Genomic DNA, 14,612 nt, shown 5'->3' with positions numbered 1-14,612 from the left:
ATATTTTGAAACAAAAATTGCTTCTCTTTCTAAGTATAGACAGGTGTCCGATGAAAAATGTCGATATAAAAATGTACAAAATATATAAAAATGTTCAAAAATCGATGTAAAAAAAGAAATACCAAACTTATTGCAGTTTTTAGTTCAAAATCTACACATACAAATATCAAGCTTCCCATTAAATTTATCGACAGAATAAATATGGAATTTTTAATTTTAAATAAATAAAAATATGATGTAAAGTAGTTTCTAGTTCAAAATGTTGATATAAACATATCGAGTAATATTAAAAAGTTATTATTATATTGGGTTGTCCGGAAAATAATGCAGGATTTTGGTATTAAACAAAAAAAAAGAAACTAGTTACTTTAAAGCAATGTTCTTTAATCAAAATAATTTCCCATACTCTCAATACATTTCTCCCAACGTGTTGGTAACTTATTAATTCCGTCTGAGTAGAATTCAGAATTTTTAGAATTGATAAAGTCAATAAATGCATTTTCCAGTTCCGTTTGATTTTTGAATATTATGTGTTGTAAGTAGTGGTCCAGGTGTCTAAAAAAATGGTAGTCAGTAGGCGAGAGGTCCGGAGAGTAGGGTGGGTGAGGCAAAGTTTCATAGCCAAGCTCCAATAATTTTTGTGACGTTACACGTGACACATGTGGTCGAGCGTTGTCATGCAACAAAATGGGCCCTTTCCGATTGACCAAAGAGGGCTTCATTACTGCCAATTTCTGATGCATGGTATTAATTTGGTTACAGTATGATTCAGCATTGATGGTTTCGCCAGGATTTAAGAAGCTGTAGTGTATTAAACCAAATGAAGCCCACCATACCGTAACCATTACCTTTTTTTGATGAGTTGGGGGCTTTGGAAAATGTATTGGAGCTTCTCCTTTGTCGAGCCACTGTCCAGAATCCACTTTTCGTCACATGTAACAATTCTGGCCAGAAATGGGTCATTTTTGTTTCGACAAAGAAGTGATGCACAAACATCAAAGCGCTGATTTTTTTGGCGATCGTTTAATGAGTGTGGAACCCAATTTTCGAGTTTTTTCACTTTTCCAATCGCCTTGAGGTGGTCAGCGACGGTCGTTTTACTGACTTTGAGTTGCTCTGCAAGTTCTCGAACAGTTGTTTTGGGGTTTTCTTCCACCACTGATCGCAGAACATCATCATTAAGAGAGGAAGGCCTTCCACGACCTTCTTCATCTTCAAGGCTGAAATCTCCCTCCCGAAATTTTTTAAACCACCTTTGCACAGTGCACTCATTAACACAACCCTCGCCCCAGACTTGGTTAATGTTTCTAGCCGTTTGGGCTCCGCTTCGGCCGAGTTTAAACTCGTAAAAGAAAATCGTACGAAATTCTCGCTTTGACATTATAAGGATGACTGAATTATTTCCAAGTAGCGGAATGCTACAGAGGTAAACAAACAATATCATTTGGAAGAGGATTAATAAGTGTTGACATTCATACAAATGAGTAATCCTGTAAACGTAAACAGAATATTTTATATAGATTTTTTTTAATGAAAACTTAAAATCCTGCATTATTTTCCGGACAACCCAATAGTATGGCATATCGATTCTATCTCGTTGTATAAATGTACGGATACTCCTTCAAATTATCAGGAAAAAATAAAAGGGTTCAAGGTTCAAATTATTGATGATAACAACTAGAGATTCTCGTTCAAAATTTCGATATAAGAATATAGATTTTCTTTTATAAATTATCAGTGAAAATACAGGGTTTATCATTCAAACAATTGATAAAACCCGGAAGAGTTTCTCGTTTGCAATATCAATATAATAATGTTAACTTTCTATTTCAAAAAACGATACGATAATGTGGTGTTTCTAGTTGAAAATCACGAGATAAAAAGTAGGGTTTCTCCTTCCAGTTATCGATAAAAACATAAAAGGTTTCTCGTTAAAATTATTGATAAAACTATCTTTAGTAGATGATGGGGTTTGGCCTGCGATCTTTAGTTTTATTTAGATTTATCAAATTATCTACAAAAATGTAGGGCTTCTCCTTTAAAACCAACCTAATAATGTGAAGTTTTTAATTCTAAGTACCAAACTAATGTGATGCTTCTAGTGCAAATCGTCGTCATAATATAGCAGGAATTCTCTTTTAATTATCGATGAAAACATCGATCCCGCTTAAATTGTGACAAAACCAATTAGAGATTCTCGGTTAATATAACAATAAAATAATGTAAAATTTATAGTAAAAAAAATTGGTATAAAAATGCAGGGTTTCTCCTTTAAAGGAATAATATAATGATGCGAAAAAATATATATAGTTCAATACATTATCATTCAAATTATTGATAAAATCTACTAGTTAGTTAAAATACTAATAAAATGATGAGGAGTTTCTTGTTCAAAAACTGGATATAATAATAAGAAGTTTCTAGTTCAAAATATTGATAAATATATAAGGAATTTTTTTTTCAAAATTTTATATAAAATGTAGATGTTCTATTTAAAAATATTGAAAAAAAAATAGTCGGTTTTCTAACACAAATATTGATATTATATATGGAGATTCTCGTGCAAAATTTCGACATAAAATGAAGGTATCTTGCAGAAAGTATCTATAAAATAATAATATGACGTTTTATTTTGAAAATTTTGATATAATAATGTTGAATTTCTTGTTTAAAATATCAATGTAAGAATTTCGTTTTTCTTCTTCAAAATATCCTTAAAAATATAACGTATAAATATATAGATTCTATCACTATCTACTCTATCTACTCAAATTCACAAATGTAAAGATTCTCTTTCAACTTAAAAAAAATTAGATTTGGTTTTTTTCGTTCTTCTTCTTCTTCTTCTTCTTTTTTTTTTACGAGGGTTCGCAACAGCAGAGGTCATATAAACCCTCGGGGTGCCGGTGTTTTTGAAAAAAAGCCCATTTGTAAGTATGTCGGGTTCGAATGCAGGGCCGCTGGATTCGAACCCGGGACCTTTACCTTACAGTGATGAGCGCCGTGTCAAAGACTAAACCTTGCGGCCACCGACGCCCCCCGTTCTTATTATTAATCAACAATATGTGGTTTCTGATTAAAAATCTATATACAAATGAAGAATTCTCCATTAAATGATTGATATAAAAATATAATAGGTTTTCTACTTCAAATTAACCATAAAACATATAAGGAACCTTGAATGTATCTATATAAAAATAAATTGGTTTATAGTTCCAATTCTCGATATAAAAATGAAGGGATCTTTTTGAATTGGTACATTGTAAGGATTCTTGTTCAATGAATTTATTAATGATTCTGGGTTTTTAGCTCAAGATCTTTTTATAAAAATTTATCATTTATCACCATTAATTCGTATTAATTATCTCTATAAAAAAATAAGCACTAGTTTTCTTGGTCAACTTGACCAATTAATATCTTTAAATAATTAAGGTTTTTAGTTGAGATAAAAAAGTCAGTGTCACGAGCGGGATTCGAACCCACGATCTTCGGCTAGATACGCCGCTGCTCTACCACTTGAGCTATCGTGACCTCGATCCACTCGGACACTAACTGCCCATCTTGAAAAATGGCAAAAAGGAGGAGGGAAAATTCAAAAGGTGGGGTTAAGACGGGAAGTTAGTGTCCGAGTGGATCGAGGTCACGATAGCTCAAGTGGTAGAGCAGCGGCGTATCTAGCCAAAGATCGTGAGTTGGAATCCCACTCGTGACACTGACTTTTTTATCTCAACTAAAAACTTTAATTAATTGATAAAAAATAAGGTTTTTCGTTCATATTTAATAGTTTATATTTAAGGTATGACAAATATCCTTGGTATTGAACAATTGTTAATTTCAAGAATCAATATTATTGTATCATTATAAAATCGAGGTCCTTACAAAAACTGTACAATGGTTGAACCAGCATTGCAGGAATCTTTTAAACTAAAGTACAAATCTTGGGTAAGGAAGTCAAAGTGGAATTTTTTTTAAACTCTTAAAAAACCGAAATTTTTGAAATCAATAATCTTTTTTAATTGAAATGTGGATTATATACAACCTAAGAATTTTTTTAAATAAATGAGAATGTATTGAAGATATACTGAATTATGTAATTAACCCGTGGAGGTAAATCAAGTCGTCAACGTCATATGGATCATTAATTTGTAGGTAAAGTAGATGCATTTATAAAAACCCTTTTTCTCTTTTAATAAGTAGTTATAATCAATATTAAAAATTTCATTGCTTGGTTCTATTATTAGTAGGTTCTTGTAATCGTTCTTTTTTTCCCGCACTTTTTGTTTTCTTTGTTTTAAAGAAAACACTCCGCCCCGAAAACAAAATTTGATTAATCCGTGGTTTTCCCGACAGGTCCTTGACAACCACGATATCAAAAGGAAATTCACGCTCTCCAACTTCAAATACCATTCGAGGATAAGGCCGTTCGAGTGCTGGGTCCCGATCGGGTTGACTACAGACTGGAATGAGATCCAGTTCAGCCTGGCCGATCTGACGAGGAAGGCGTACGGAACCGAATTCGTCGAGTGCACAAGGGTGCACATACATGCCAACTGTCGCCTCAGGAGGCTCTACTTTGCAGACAAAGTCTATAACGAGTCCGATCTTCCCAAGGACTACAAACTCTACCTGCCTGATGTCCATCATTGATACAATTCCGGCAGGCAAAATTACAACAATAAATACATTCAGTTTAAAACAATTATATTCCTCGTTTTTTGGACAATCTAAGAATCTTTACGAATTGAAAACCAAGCAATGTGATTTTTTTCCTTTGTTTAAATCAACTATATTGCTGTTTCTTCTTATTTGTCGCTTCTTGATCTTTGTTCTTACTAATTTGTATTGATTCTTTCACGTCCATTATGTATGTATATTAACATAAATGGCGAATTTAATAAGGGGCTTATATTAGAATAAATATATTAATTTTAATTTAAACAAATCCAGTTTATTCAAGGTTTTTAGAATAATTTAAAAATACCTTCATAATAAACCAATTCTATTAGACACACAAAACTAACGTTTTCTGTACAGGAGTTCAACTATAAAAAAAAAAACTTTTTCCTAATGATGTTAAATATCAAAGGCTATTTATAGATAATAAAACAGCAGTTGTTACAAAAGCTTTGATGTAAATATACAATTGCATCTTATAATATAAAAGAGTTCTATCAAAAAAGGGATTAAAACTATAAACTTTTGTATTTTTAGAAGTTTATTGCTTTATCTGAAAATTGCTGTGCGATTTTTTAAAATAATCCTGCTCCTTGCGCATTGTCCAATTTTAATAAGGTATAAACAATTATGGCTTTGAGAGTAACAAAAGTTAAAAAACAAAGCAAATTTACATGTAAAATTTCTGAATATGATGTTAGTAAAAATATCATCTCTTAATTTCCATGTTTTTTTAAACTAAAGTATTTTGATGATACATTTTCACCATATCGTACTTAGTTTAGTAAAACGACAAAGTTATATTTTTATAAATTCTTTTTAAGTTTAAAAAATAATGTAATTTTAGGAACGCACCCGTAAAAACCAAATTTCCTGCGATTTATTTGAGGACAAGGTAATCGTAAAAATCTAGAGTTCCTTATTTAACAGGATACTCATTCTCTCTCTCCCTCTCTCTCACTCTCACTCTCTCTCTCTCTCTCTCTCTGTCTCTCTCTCTCTCTGTCTCTCTCTCTCTCTCTCTCTCTCTCTCTCTCTCCCCGACTCCACTTATATTCTTATCACTTCTTCTTTTTCCTGCTCCTCCTTTCGCGCGAAATTTTTCTTTCTCTATCTTTCGTTTTCTCTCTCCCCCTCTCTTTTTCTATCGTCTATCTATCTCTCTACTTGTATTTCTGAATTTTTATCTGTCTGTCTCTCTTTCTCTCTCCCTCTCTTTCTATCTCTCTCTCTCTCTCTCTCTCTATCTCTTTCTCTTGCCTTCTAACTGCTTTTCTTTCTTATCTTCTCCACATCTAACTTTCTCCTTCGATCCCGCACACACAGCAGGCGTAAATAAACTCCCTGTCTCTTAAGGTTACTACAGACAGGAAAACACACACACACACACACACACACACACACACACACACACACACACACACACACACACACACACGCGCACGTTTATGCGACTTATTTATCATTTCATAACATTTCATCACAACATTCATATTTTTCATCGAAGCATGAATTGCTAACAGGGCTATTATAATTGTTATTATAAGAAAAATCCAGTGTTTTGATTTCAGACATAGTCAAAGAATTTCAAAGTTATTTCAGTAATACTGAAAACGAGTGGAATAATCTAAATAGCAAAGTATATAATATCTCATATGTTTTATGTGTTCCACACATTACTCATCTATTTACAATTATTTGTCTCAAACAATTAAGCCTAGTCCACACTTGGACTCAAAGTTGCGTGTCATTGTTGGGGGGATGAATTTTCTTTGAATCAGGCGTGTTGAGATTCAGCCCCGCAACATGTCCCCTTGTATCTGGAGGGTATTGCGGTCTTCTAGGGTATCTACTCGATACAAGATTTTGAGTCCCATCGAATCGGGATTCAGTGATACAATGTTGCGTAACATTGCAAGTTTGGCGTATTTTCCGGGGCAGCCGGAGTGTTTACGGTAGGGAAAATTGAATCTGTAAATTTGTGTTTTCTTTTAACACCTTCGGTCGAAAACCATTTCCGAAAGATTTTCAAAATCTTTAGATGTTTTCCTTCAAAAGTTGACAACTGTCATTCTATCTTTTACCCTTAATGTGTTCAAAAGATCGCGGCATGTATCTTTGTAACTAAACAATTTTCGGACCCACCATCTTCTTCCAATTCCAATAAGAAGGTCGTGGGTTCGAATCCCGCCCGTGGCACTGACTTTTTTATCTCAACTAAAAAACTTAATTAACTGAAAGATATTAATTGGTCAAGCGGACCACGAAAATTAGTGAAGTTATAAATAAATCTATCGAGTTTTATGTTAAACTGTGAAATACACTATGACAAATTCCACCAACGTCTAGTCCGAGGGACGTTTCGATTAAACCAGGTAATTTCTCGCAATCGAATATTTTCCTTTTCGGTGTGTTTGAAACGTTCGCCAAAGTGGAACGGGATCATTGTCATCGGGATAAGTGGTACATTAAAGGAGCAAGGTCAGACCGCAGAGCAAAAGGAAATAGAAAGCCATTTCCTGGAAGCATTCTTCTGTTTTCTTTGTTCAATACCCCTTAAGTTACCGTCTTTTTGTACTCTTTGATAAGTCTAATTACAAACTGAAACCTTTTTATTTTTATACTATTTTTGGGAAAAGCTAGATAATTTCTAAATATTATTAATAACATTTATAATAATCAAAGAATCATATGTTACAACTAATATTGTAGTTTGTACATATTTAATAAATAGGGAGAATAAATAATATGACTAAGGTTGACGAATTAAGGCGATAAGTTTTGTAATTTGATTATTTACTGTACAATAGTTAAGATTTATTGTTTAAAAACAGCATGGTCGTCATATTAATTGGCCTTGTTTTACGATACAGGTCTTAGATGATCACAGCATGAAAAGAAAATTTCACTTCAGCAACGGGAACATTGTTAAGAAAGTAGGTCTCTTCGAGTCATTCCTTGCCATGGAACTTACACCGGAATGGAATCAACTAGAGCTCAATTTACAGCATCTTACAAACAAGCTGTACGGCACAAAATTTCAGGAATGCACCCGGATTCACATTCATCCCAACTGCAGGCTGAGAAGGGTTAGTACAGATTCAAATTGTAAATGATGAAATATTTGTGCTTTTTCGCCGATGAAATATTGCTTTTCTTTTTCGACCATAGAAAAATCGTGTAAGCTCCCTAACTTTCCATCTAGCGTCATAAATCCCAACGCTACATCGTCCTACTTGGCCATTATTCAACACTGTTTTGTTCCCCTTTTGACCCAAACACAAATTTCCATTTGCAAACTATTAATTAATTATAAAGGTTTATGGCTTATCTGGTTATCTGAGCTTTCCGTTTTTTTTCTTTTACAGGTTTATTTCGCGGATCGTTCCTATTGTCAGGCTGAGCTGCCCAAAGATTACAAGCTTTTAGGCAAAGGGCCGGATCTTACAAAGTTAAAGAGAAAATTTAAAGCTAGCTTTTAACATTCAACTTTTCGTGTCTTTTTTCGCCCCCTCCTCACGACGTACAAAACAAATTATTTCTCTTTGAAACAATTAAAGTACCTTTTAACTGAAAACCGGATAAGTCATAAATTTTTATTGACTCTTGTGGCATCGATTCCGATATTTTTAAATAATAAATTTATTTATAGATTTACTTCAGTGACAAGCATTACGATGAATGTGAGCTCCCTGATCTTTTCAAGCTGTTCAGATCCGAAAAATCGCCTGACTCACTTCTACAAGACACCAGTAGAGACGATTAAAAAAAAAAAAAAAAAAAAAAAATCGAGTTAACAACGGAAAGTTACAATCAATATTTTTTTTTTAACATTCACCACTTAGCGTTGTTATTTTTTGTTAAAACCAACAGTGTTACATATTTGCAGGAAAACAAGTATTTTATTTTCAAACCGGACGATAACAAATGATATATATATAATATATATATTTATTAAGTTAATGAACATTTACTAACGAAATTTCGAAGTAGAGTATTAAGCAGGTGATCATTGCCAGGCAAATGAATCATTATTTAGGTTAAGTTTTAAAATTGTAAACTTTACCTCTTTTTTTAATCCAGGGTCAAAGTGACTTGTGACCTTTCAGATATAACAAAAATTAACAATATAATTTTATGATAAGATTTCTCCATGAGGTCTGAGGGTTGAAGAATCTTAATTTGGCCTGATCTGCCTATCCTCGCAGTATTTGTCAGTCAAACGATAATAGTTTAGTTGTAATTAGTAGTTTTTTGATTTTCTTATTAGGTCTGTTGTGTTAGAACTGCGATTGACAACATCATAAATTATCATATCTCATCATATCATATCTCGTCGACAGAATGACAGCATTAAAATATAAGACAAATGAAAACTACTGACAAAAGAGAAATACGAAAACAAACTAAATACAATAAAAATTATTTTTATTAAATTCACTAGTTTTCGTGGTCAGCTTGACCAATAAATATCTTTCAATTAAGGTTTTTAGTAGAGGTAAAAAAGTCAGTGTCACGAGCGGGATTCGAACCCACGCTCTTCGGCTAGATACGCCGCTGCTCTACCACTTGAGCTTGAGGTCACGATAGCTCAAGTGGTAGAGCAGCGGCGTATCTAGCCGAAGATCGTGGGTTCGAATCCCGCTCGTGACACTGACTTTTTTATCTCAACTAAAAACCTTAATTAATTGAAACTTATTTTATCCAAAAATAAACACGATCAACAAAATTGTAAACAAAAAGGCACTATATAAACATTTGAACAAACAGCATTTGACCACGCTTGCAAACAAGAAAAAAGTAACAACTAACAAGTCTATTTAACAAATTAGGAGTTAAAAGAGCACTGAAAACACGATCACAAACAGAAAGCCATCAACGCCAAAACATGGGAATGCGGAGACACGTCAGACAGACAGAATCAAAAATGAAAAACAGTTACAAAGAACATATAAGCCCGTTGACTGCGTGACTCACTTCACAGAAAACCATCATGAACCCTCAACGATACAGACGCGTATGAAACTCCTCACTACGTACAAATAGAAAGAAAAATGAGCATACTGGAAAGTTGGAAATGTACAAACACAAAACATTTAACACTGAAACTGACAAAACAAAAATTAGCAACAGGCCACATACATCTTTCACGCCGTTCAAACTCGGTACTAATTTAAAAAACAAAAGGACCTTCCAGAACAATGCACCCCCCGAAAAAAATTAGCGACAAACAAAGATAACGCTGACACAAGAAATCAAATTCACAAGAATCATCTCAATTCACAAGAAATCACACAGTACCATCGAAGATGGAAAAATTTATTTACTTATAATTTCTCTGTTATAGCCAATTATGGCTTTCAGAGGAGGTCGGTTGTAATAGAAGATAATATGTAACTAAAGCAAACAAAATAAAACATTACATTAAAATTATATTAAATCGATATGAGTATACAATAAAGCAGCAAAAATAAATAAATAGATAAATCAAATATTTGAGTCTAGTAATAAGATGGAGAAATTGCCATGACCAACCTACCGAGGCTATGCAGACCACCAGATAATGATCGGTAACGACCCAATTCAAATAAGGTTCATTCATCCCTCAGACAACACGGAAAAATATCAAAATTCTCTTAACATTCAGAATCTCACCATCATATATGAAGATCACAAATCGTATTGAAATTGGCCTGACAATAAAATTGTTTCATCAAACGAATTTAAATTCTGAAATTATAACTGTTATTCCATTCAGTATAAAACTCCTGTCCTAGCACCTTTGGATTAACACGTATTTCCCTTTTTTTTAGGCGATAACAGCCTTTCAAGATTGAATAATAAGTAAAAGCTGTTCTATCCAGTTATTTTTTAAAATTTATACGAGATAAAACTTAATCTTCTTTTGCAAACCCCAATCCTGTCTTTGAAGACCGATACCTCAAAGATCATCTTACTTTAAAATGAATTCAAATCTCAATACGTGTCTACTCAAAATGCTACTTCCATTTTATCTTACTCAATTCCAATTTTTGCGGCGGTTAGCGTAAAAATGTTGGTATTGTGCGTAGAAAGAAAAAAGCATAGCATGCCAAGAAAGCTCTCAGGTCCAACACGGAAAATGGCGAAATGCCGAAACACTAACAAACCAACTCTGCGACGATAGACTAAAATGATTGGTAACCACCAAAGTGCAATATAACTTCTCTTTTAATCAGAATTTAAATATTTATTAAAATCAATTGATCATTACCTTCATAAAATGCTACACATACAAAGATAAATTTCAAACTATTTAGTGAAGTCATTTCGCCAAAATTAATTACATATTATATATTATTTTTATTGTACGAAACTGCTTTTAATGTTCTTACTGTTTTCAATGTTTTTAAAATGACCCAGCCTACGATTTACCATGTGAAATTATTAAAATTACTATCTATCATAAATAATGTACATATATACAGCACTGTGAAAAAGTATAAACTCAAGAAAAAAACCTTTGTAAATTATATATATATAGTTTTTGAAATTATTTAACAAACATATTACGTTTTATTAAATAATATGTTTATATTTGTAACTATTTTATTATAATACACATAATATATAATATAGTTTTATGAATTCAATAGGGGAAAACATAATAAGTAGGTAGTATATAGCACATATAAACATTATTTTTTATTCGTCCATTAAAGCCTGTTTTTCGTAATATATCGTATAAATACTTGTGCCTGAAAGAATTATATTATAAGAATATTATAAATCAAATGATATTGCATGTGTCAGCTGGAAATTGAACAAAATATCAAAAAAAGTTGTGACAAACTATGGACTTAAAATCGTTTTTTATTATTTAAAATGTAAATTTCCTTTTAATAATGTTTATGGGGGTGTAAGTGGCCGCAACGGTTTAGGCGTTGACACGGCGCTCATCATTGTAAGGTAAAGGTCCCGGGTTCGAATCCAGCGGCCCTGCATTCAAACCCGACATACTTACAAGTGGACTTTTTTTCAAAAACACTGGCGTCCTGAGGGTTGATATGACCTCTGCTGTTGGGAACCCTCGTAAAAAAAAGTTTATGTCCACGGCGTGTTTTTACCATATTTAACCGTCTTCTGGGAACATTTTACTTGTTTTTTGGAGCATTTTTTGGAAAGTTTTACCAAGATGAAGAATTTATTAATTTTTATTAAATTCCTAAAAAAATTTGGATTTTTTTGCGTTTGAAACTCAAAGTCCAAACCATGTTTTTGAGACTAAAATTCTACATCCATTGCTTCGTGACCGTACCGTGGTGCATTATCTTGTTGGAAAATTGACCTTTCTTCTTTTAATTATATAATAAACGTAAAAAAAATCATCACTTTTTGGTAGTTAACAGCATTCATTTTGCCAACAGTAAATTGTGATTTACGTTTTTTATTGAAAGCAGCCCATACTGTTTACTTAACCTTTTCGACAATTTCAACTCGGCCAAATTCGTCTCTTCTGAAAGTTTTTCAGCAGACGCAAACGCCGATGTTTTTTGAGCTGCTGTTACCTGGTTCCAGCACTTCCGTACTAAGCTGGAGTTGCATTACCCAATTATTACATTTTTGAGATGGTGGTGGTGGTGTGGTGTTCCAGTTATTTTATTTTTCCTTAATTTTCGGGACCCGATTTTTAAAAAAATATTTAATTTGGCGTCAGCGTAATGGATTGCGCCAAAAACTCAAAATAAACAAACATAATAAATAAGAAAACAAATAAAAATCCTTGTAGTTATAGAAAAGCTAAAGCGTGTTTACATGTAATTTTAATTTCATTGATGATGGGAAAAGCTCTATTAAATCAAGATTATAAACTTTTGGATGTATACACTCGGAAAATTTCCTAGTATTTTAACATATTGTTTCAGACTTGAACCTTACTACGCACGTGTATGCACATGTATTTGACCATACAGAGGATAGATAGGTAAATACAGGCCTGATAAATTATTCAGAAATGAGGTTTTTGTTTTGTTGTACTTTTTTTGTTGTTGAGGATGAGGAAAAGTTTGTTCATTTCTGCTAGCCCGGATGAACAACTTTTTTAGACATGTAAGCAAAAATTTAGTTTATTTCCAACTGATCGACAAGTCAACTCTGGTTGACCATAGGATGACGTCGTTACCAACTCTCCCAGGCTGTTAGGCTGGTTACCAATAAAATGAAGAAAAAAACAATGATGTAAGAAATTTAAGCATGTTTATCGCCTCGTTTTAAACAATATAAAAATAAATTCATAAAGGGGAAATTTCGAGCATATGTTGACATACTTATATCAAAGTGGTTTCACATTTGATAACAGCTGTTTCTTCATTATTTTCACAAAATATAACAAAAATCTTTAAATAATTTCATAAATTGGTGATTCTTTTTGTTAAATTGTGGGAATTCGGCCATGCAGTGCTGTAACGGATCGCTTCTGGGACTTACTTGAGGACATGGCATTCGACATTGTTTCGCACCGTTGAAAAACTGGAACATTAAAGGTTTAATTCGTTATCGCTGATTTTGAATTCTTCAGGTATGTCCGTCTGTAATGTTGTCTCCGGCTTCCGCACTTACATTTTGTAGTTGTGGTTGTCGAGAACATACTCAAAATTGTTTCCGACATGTAAGTGTCTCACTGTTTTGCACAACTAAAGAAGCAAATTAAGAGTGCTCGGTTAATAATTTGAAAATAAAAGGTAATAGAGTTTAATCTTTTTAAAAAGGTATTAGTAAATAATTTGTTTTGTTTAGATGTTTCAAGCCCATTTTTCTATATTTAAAATCACCCAGACCACTGTGGAAGACATTGTGGAAAATCCATCGTCTTCAGCATTTTACTAGTAAGTCCTTTTTTTTTTTACCATATTTAGTAATAATTGAATTTTTTATGAAAAAATATTGAATTGGTATGTAATATTCGAAAAGCACAGAAAAATAGTAAATAGTAACATTTATTTTTAAGAAGAACTAAGCTACCTTCCTTACATTCGTTGATAAAAAGATTATTTAGGGTATAATCACAATGTATGTTTTTAAATATTATGCCACAAAAAATAAATATTAGATATTTTTGGTGAAATATTATCCTTTTTCAGAAAGAAGTAAACAAAGCCTATCTTACGTGTGTTTTGATTTAATCAAATGAAGAATTTGCTTGCTTTGACATAAAACATTTTTTTTATGAGTATATTTATATTTTCCTTCAAATTACGTGAAAAGAAAAAGGATAAAGAATCTGGTTGTTAAATGATGTAAAAGATAACCGTTTCTTTTTTAATAATTAAGCAAGTTTTAATTTACGTTTGAAACCTGAAAAAAGAGAATATTAATTTTGACTTCGATTTTAGATTTTGACCAAGATGCAACGTTTTTTACATCGTACACTTTGATTTACGGGGTGTGCACAAAAGTGAGTCACTTAGATGTCGGCAGCAATTTTGAGTTTGTCGCCTACAACTGCGACTTGTTCAGCGTGAAAAGTGCTGAAGCCGGGGACAACGTTGCAGTCAGACGTACCTGAAGAATTCAAAATCTGTGATGACGAATTACTTCTTTAAAAAGAAAAGCAATAACTGGAGGGCTTTGGAGAATATCGTTAAAAATAAAATACTAACCACTTTACGGAAAAAGAATAAAATGTTTTAATTAAAACTGTTAACTTAATTGTAAGTTAATTATTACATAATTAAAGAGAAGTTCAAAATTTGTTGTTAATATTACATTGTCTTGATATATTTACATTTTTTTAAAATTTAAAGTTCTTTTGTCATTTAGCATTCGGACAATTTCATTGAACCACCCTCTCTAAAAGTGTACCTCCTTGTAAATCGAAAAATCCTTGCACTTTTTACTTATCAACAAGGAAATATGAGCTTTATATTGCATTGTATAAAAATTCTATTAAATGAAAATTT

At 32.4% G+C, this 14,612-nt stretch overlaps 2 protein-coding genes and 1 long non-coding RNA gene across 6 annotated transcripts; all 3 read left to right on the top strand.

Annotated features, from left to right (window-relative positions):
• Positions 1–3,891: 3,891 nt before the first annotated feature.
• On the top strand, positions 3,892–4,647 carry LOC112128450 (cilia- and flagella-associated protein 20-like). Its single transcript, XM_024230592.1, has 2 exons — positions 3,892–3,942; positions 4,351–4,647. The coding sequence occupies exons 1-2, from the start codon at positions 3,892–3,894 to the stop codon at positions 4,645–4,647; spliced, it is 348 nt and encodes a 115-aa protein (XP_024086360.1).
• Positions 4,588–8,462, top strand: LOC112126123 (cilia- and flagella-associated protein 20-like). 4 transcript variants are annotated; one of them, XM_024230643.1, is made up of 3 exons: positions 4,588–4,661; positions 7,548–7,763; positions 8,327–8,462. In XM_024230643.1, exons 2-3 carry the CDS (start codon positions 7,566–7,568, stop codon positions 8,438–8,440), a joined length of 312 nt encoding a protein of 103 aa, XP_024086411.1. In that variant the 5' UTR covers positions 4,588–4,661; positions 7,548–7,565; the 3' UTR covers positions 8,441–8,462. The 4 variants fall into 4 exon arrangements, with proteins under 4 accessions (XP_024086411.1, XP_024086409.1, XP_024086410.1 ...); XM_024230641.1 differs by lacking the exon at positions 4,588–4,661 and adding an exon at positions 6,945–7,049; XM_024230642.1 differs by lacking the exon at positions 4,588–4,661 and adding an exon at positions 7,382–7,457.
• Positions 8,463–12,690: 4,228 nt separating this feature from the next.
• On the top strand, positions 12,691–14,341 carry LOC106660891. Its single transcript, XR_001339607.2, has 3 exons — positions 12,691–13,394; positions 13,450–13,538; positions 14,046–14,341. It is a non-coding gene; the product is annotated as an uncharacterized LOC106660891 (long non-coding RNA).
• The last annotated feature ends 271 nt before the right edge of the window (positions 14,342–14,612 follow it).

Source organism: Cimex lectularius, unplaced genomic scaffold, assembly GCF_000648675.2.
Source record: "Cimex lectularius strain Harlan isolate CLEC.00 unplaced genomic scaffold, Clec_2.1 scaffold61, whole genome shotgun sequence".
Lineage (NCBI taxonomy): Eukaryota > Metazoa > Arthropoda > Insecta > Hemiptera > Cimicidae > Cimex > Cimex lectularius.
The sequence above is the reverse complement of the archived record's forward strand: the minus strand, read 5'-3'. Positions and strand labels throughout refer to the sequence as shown.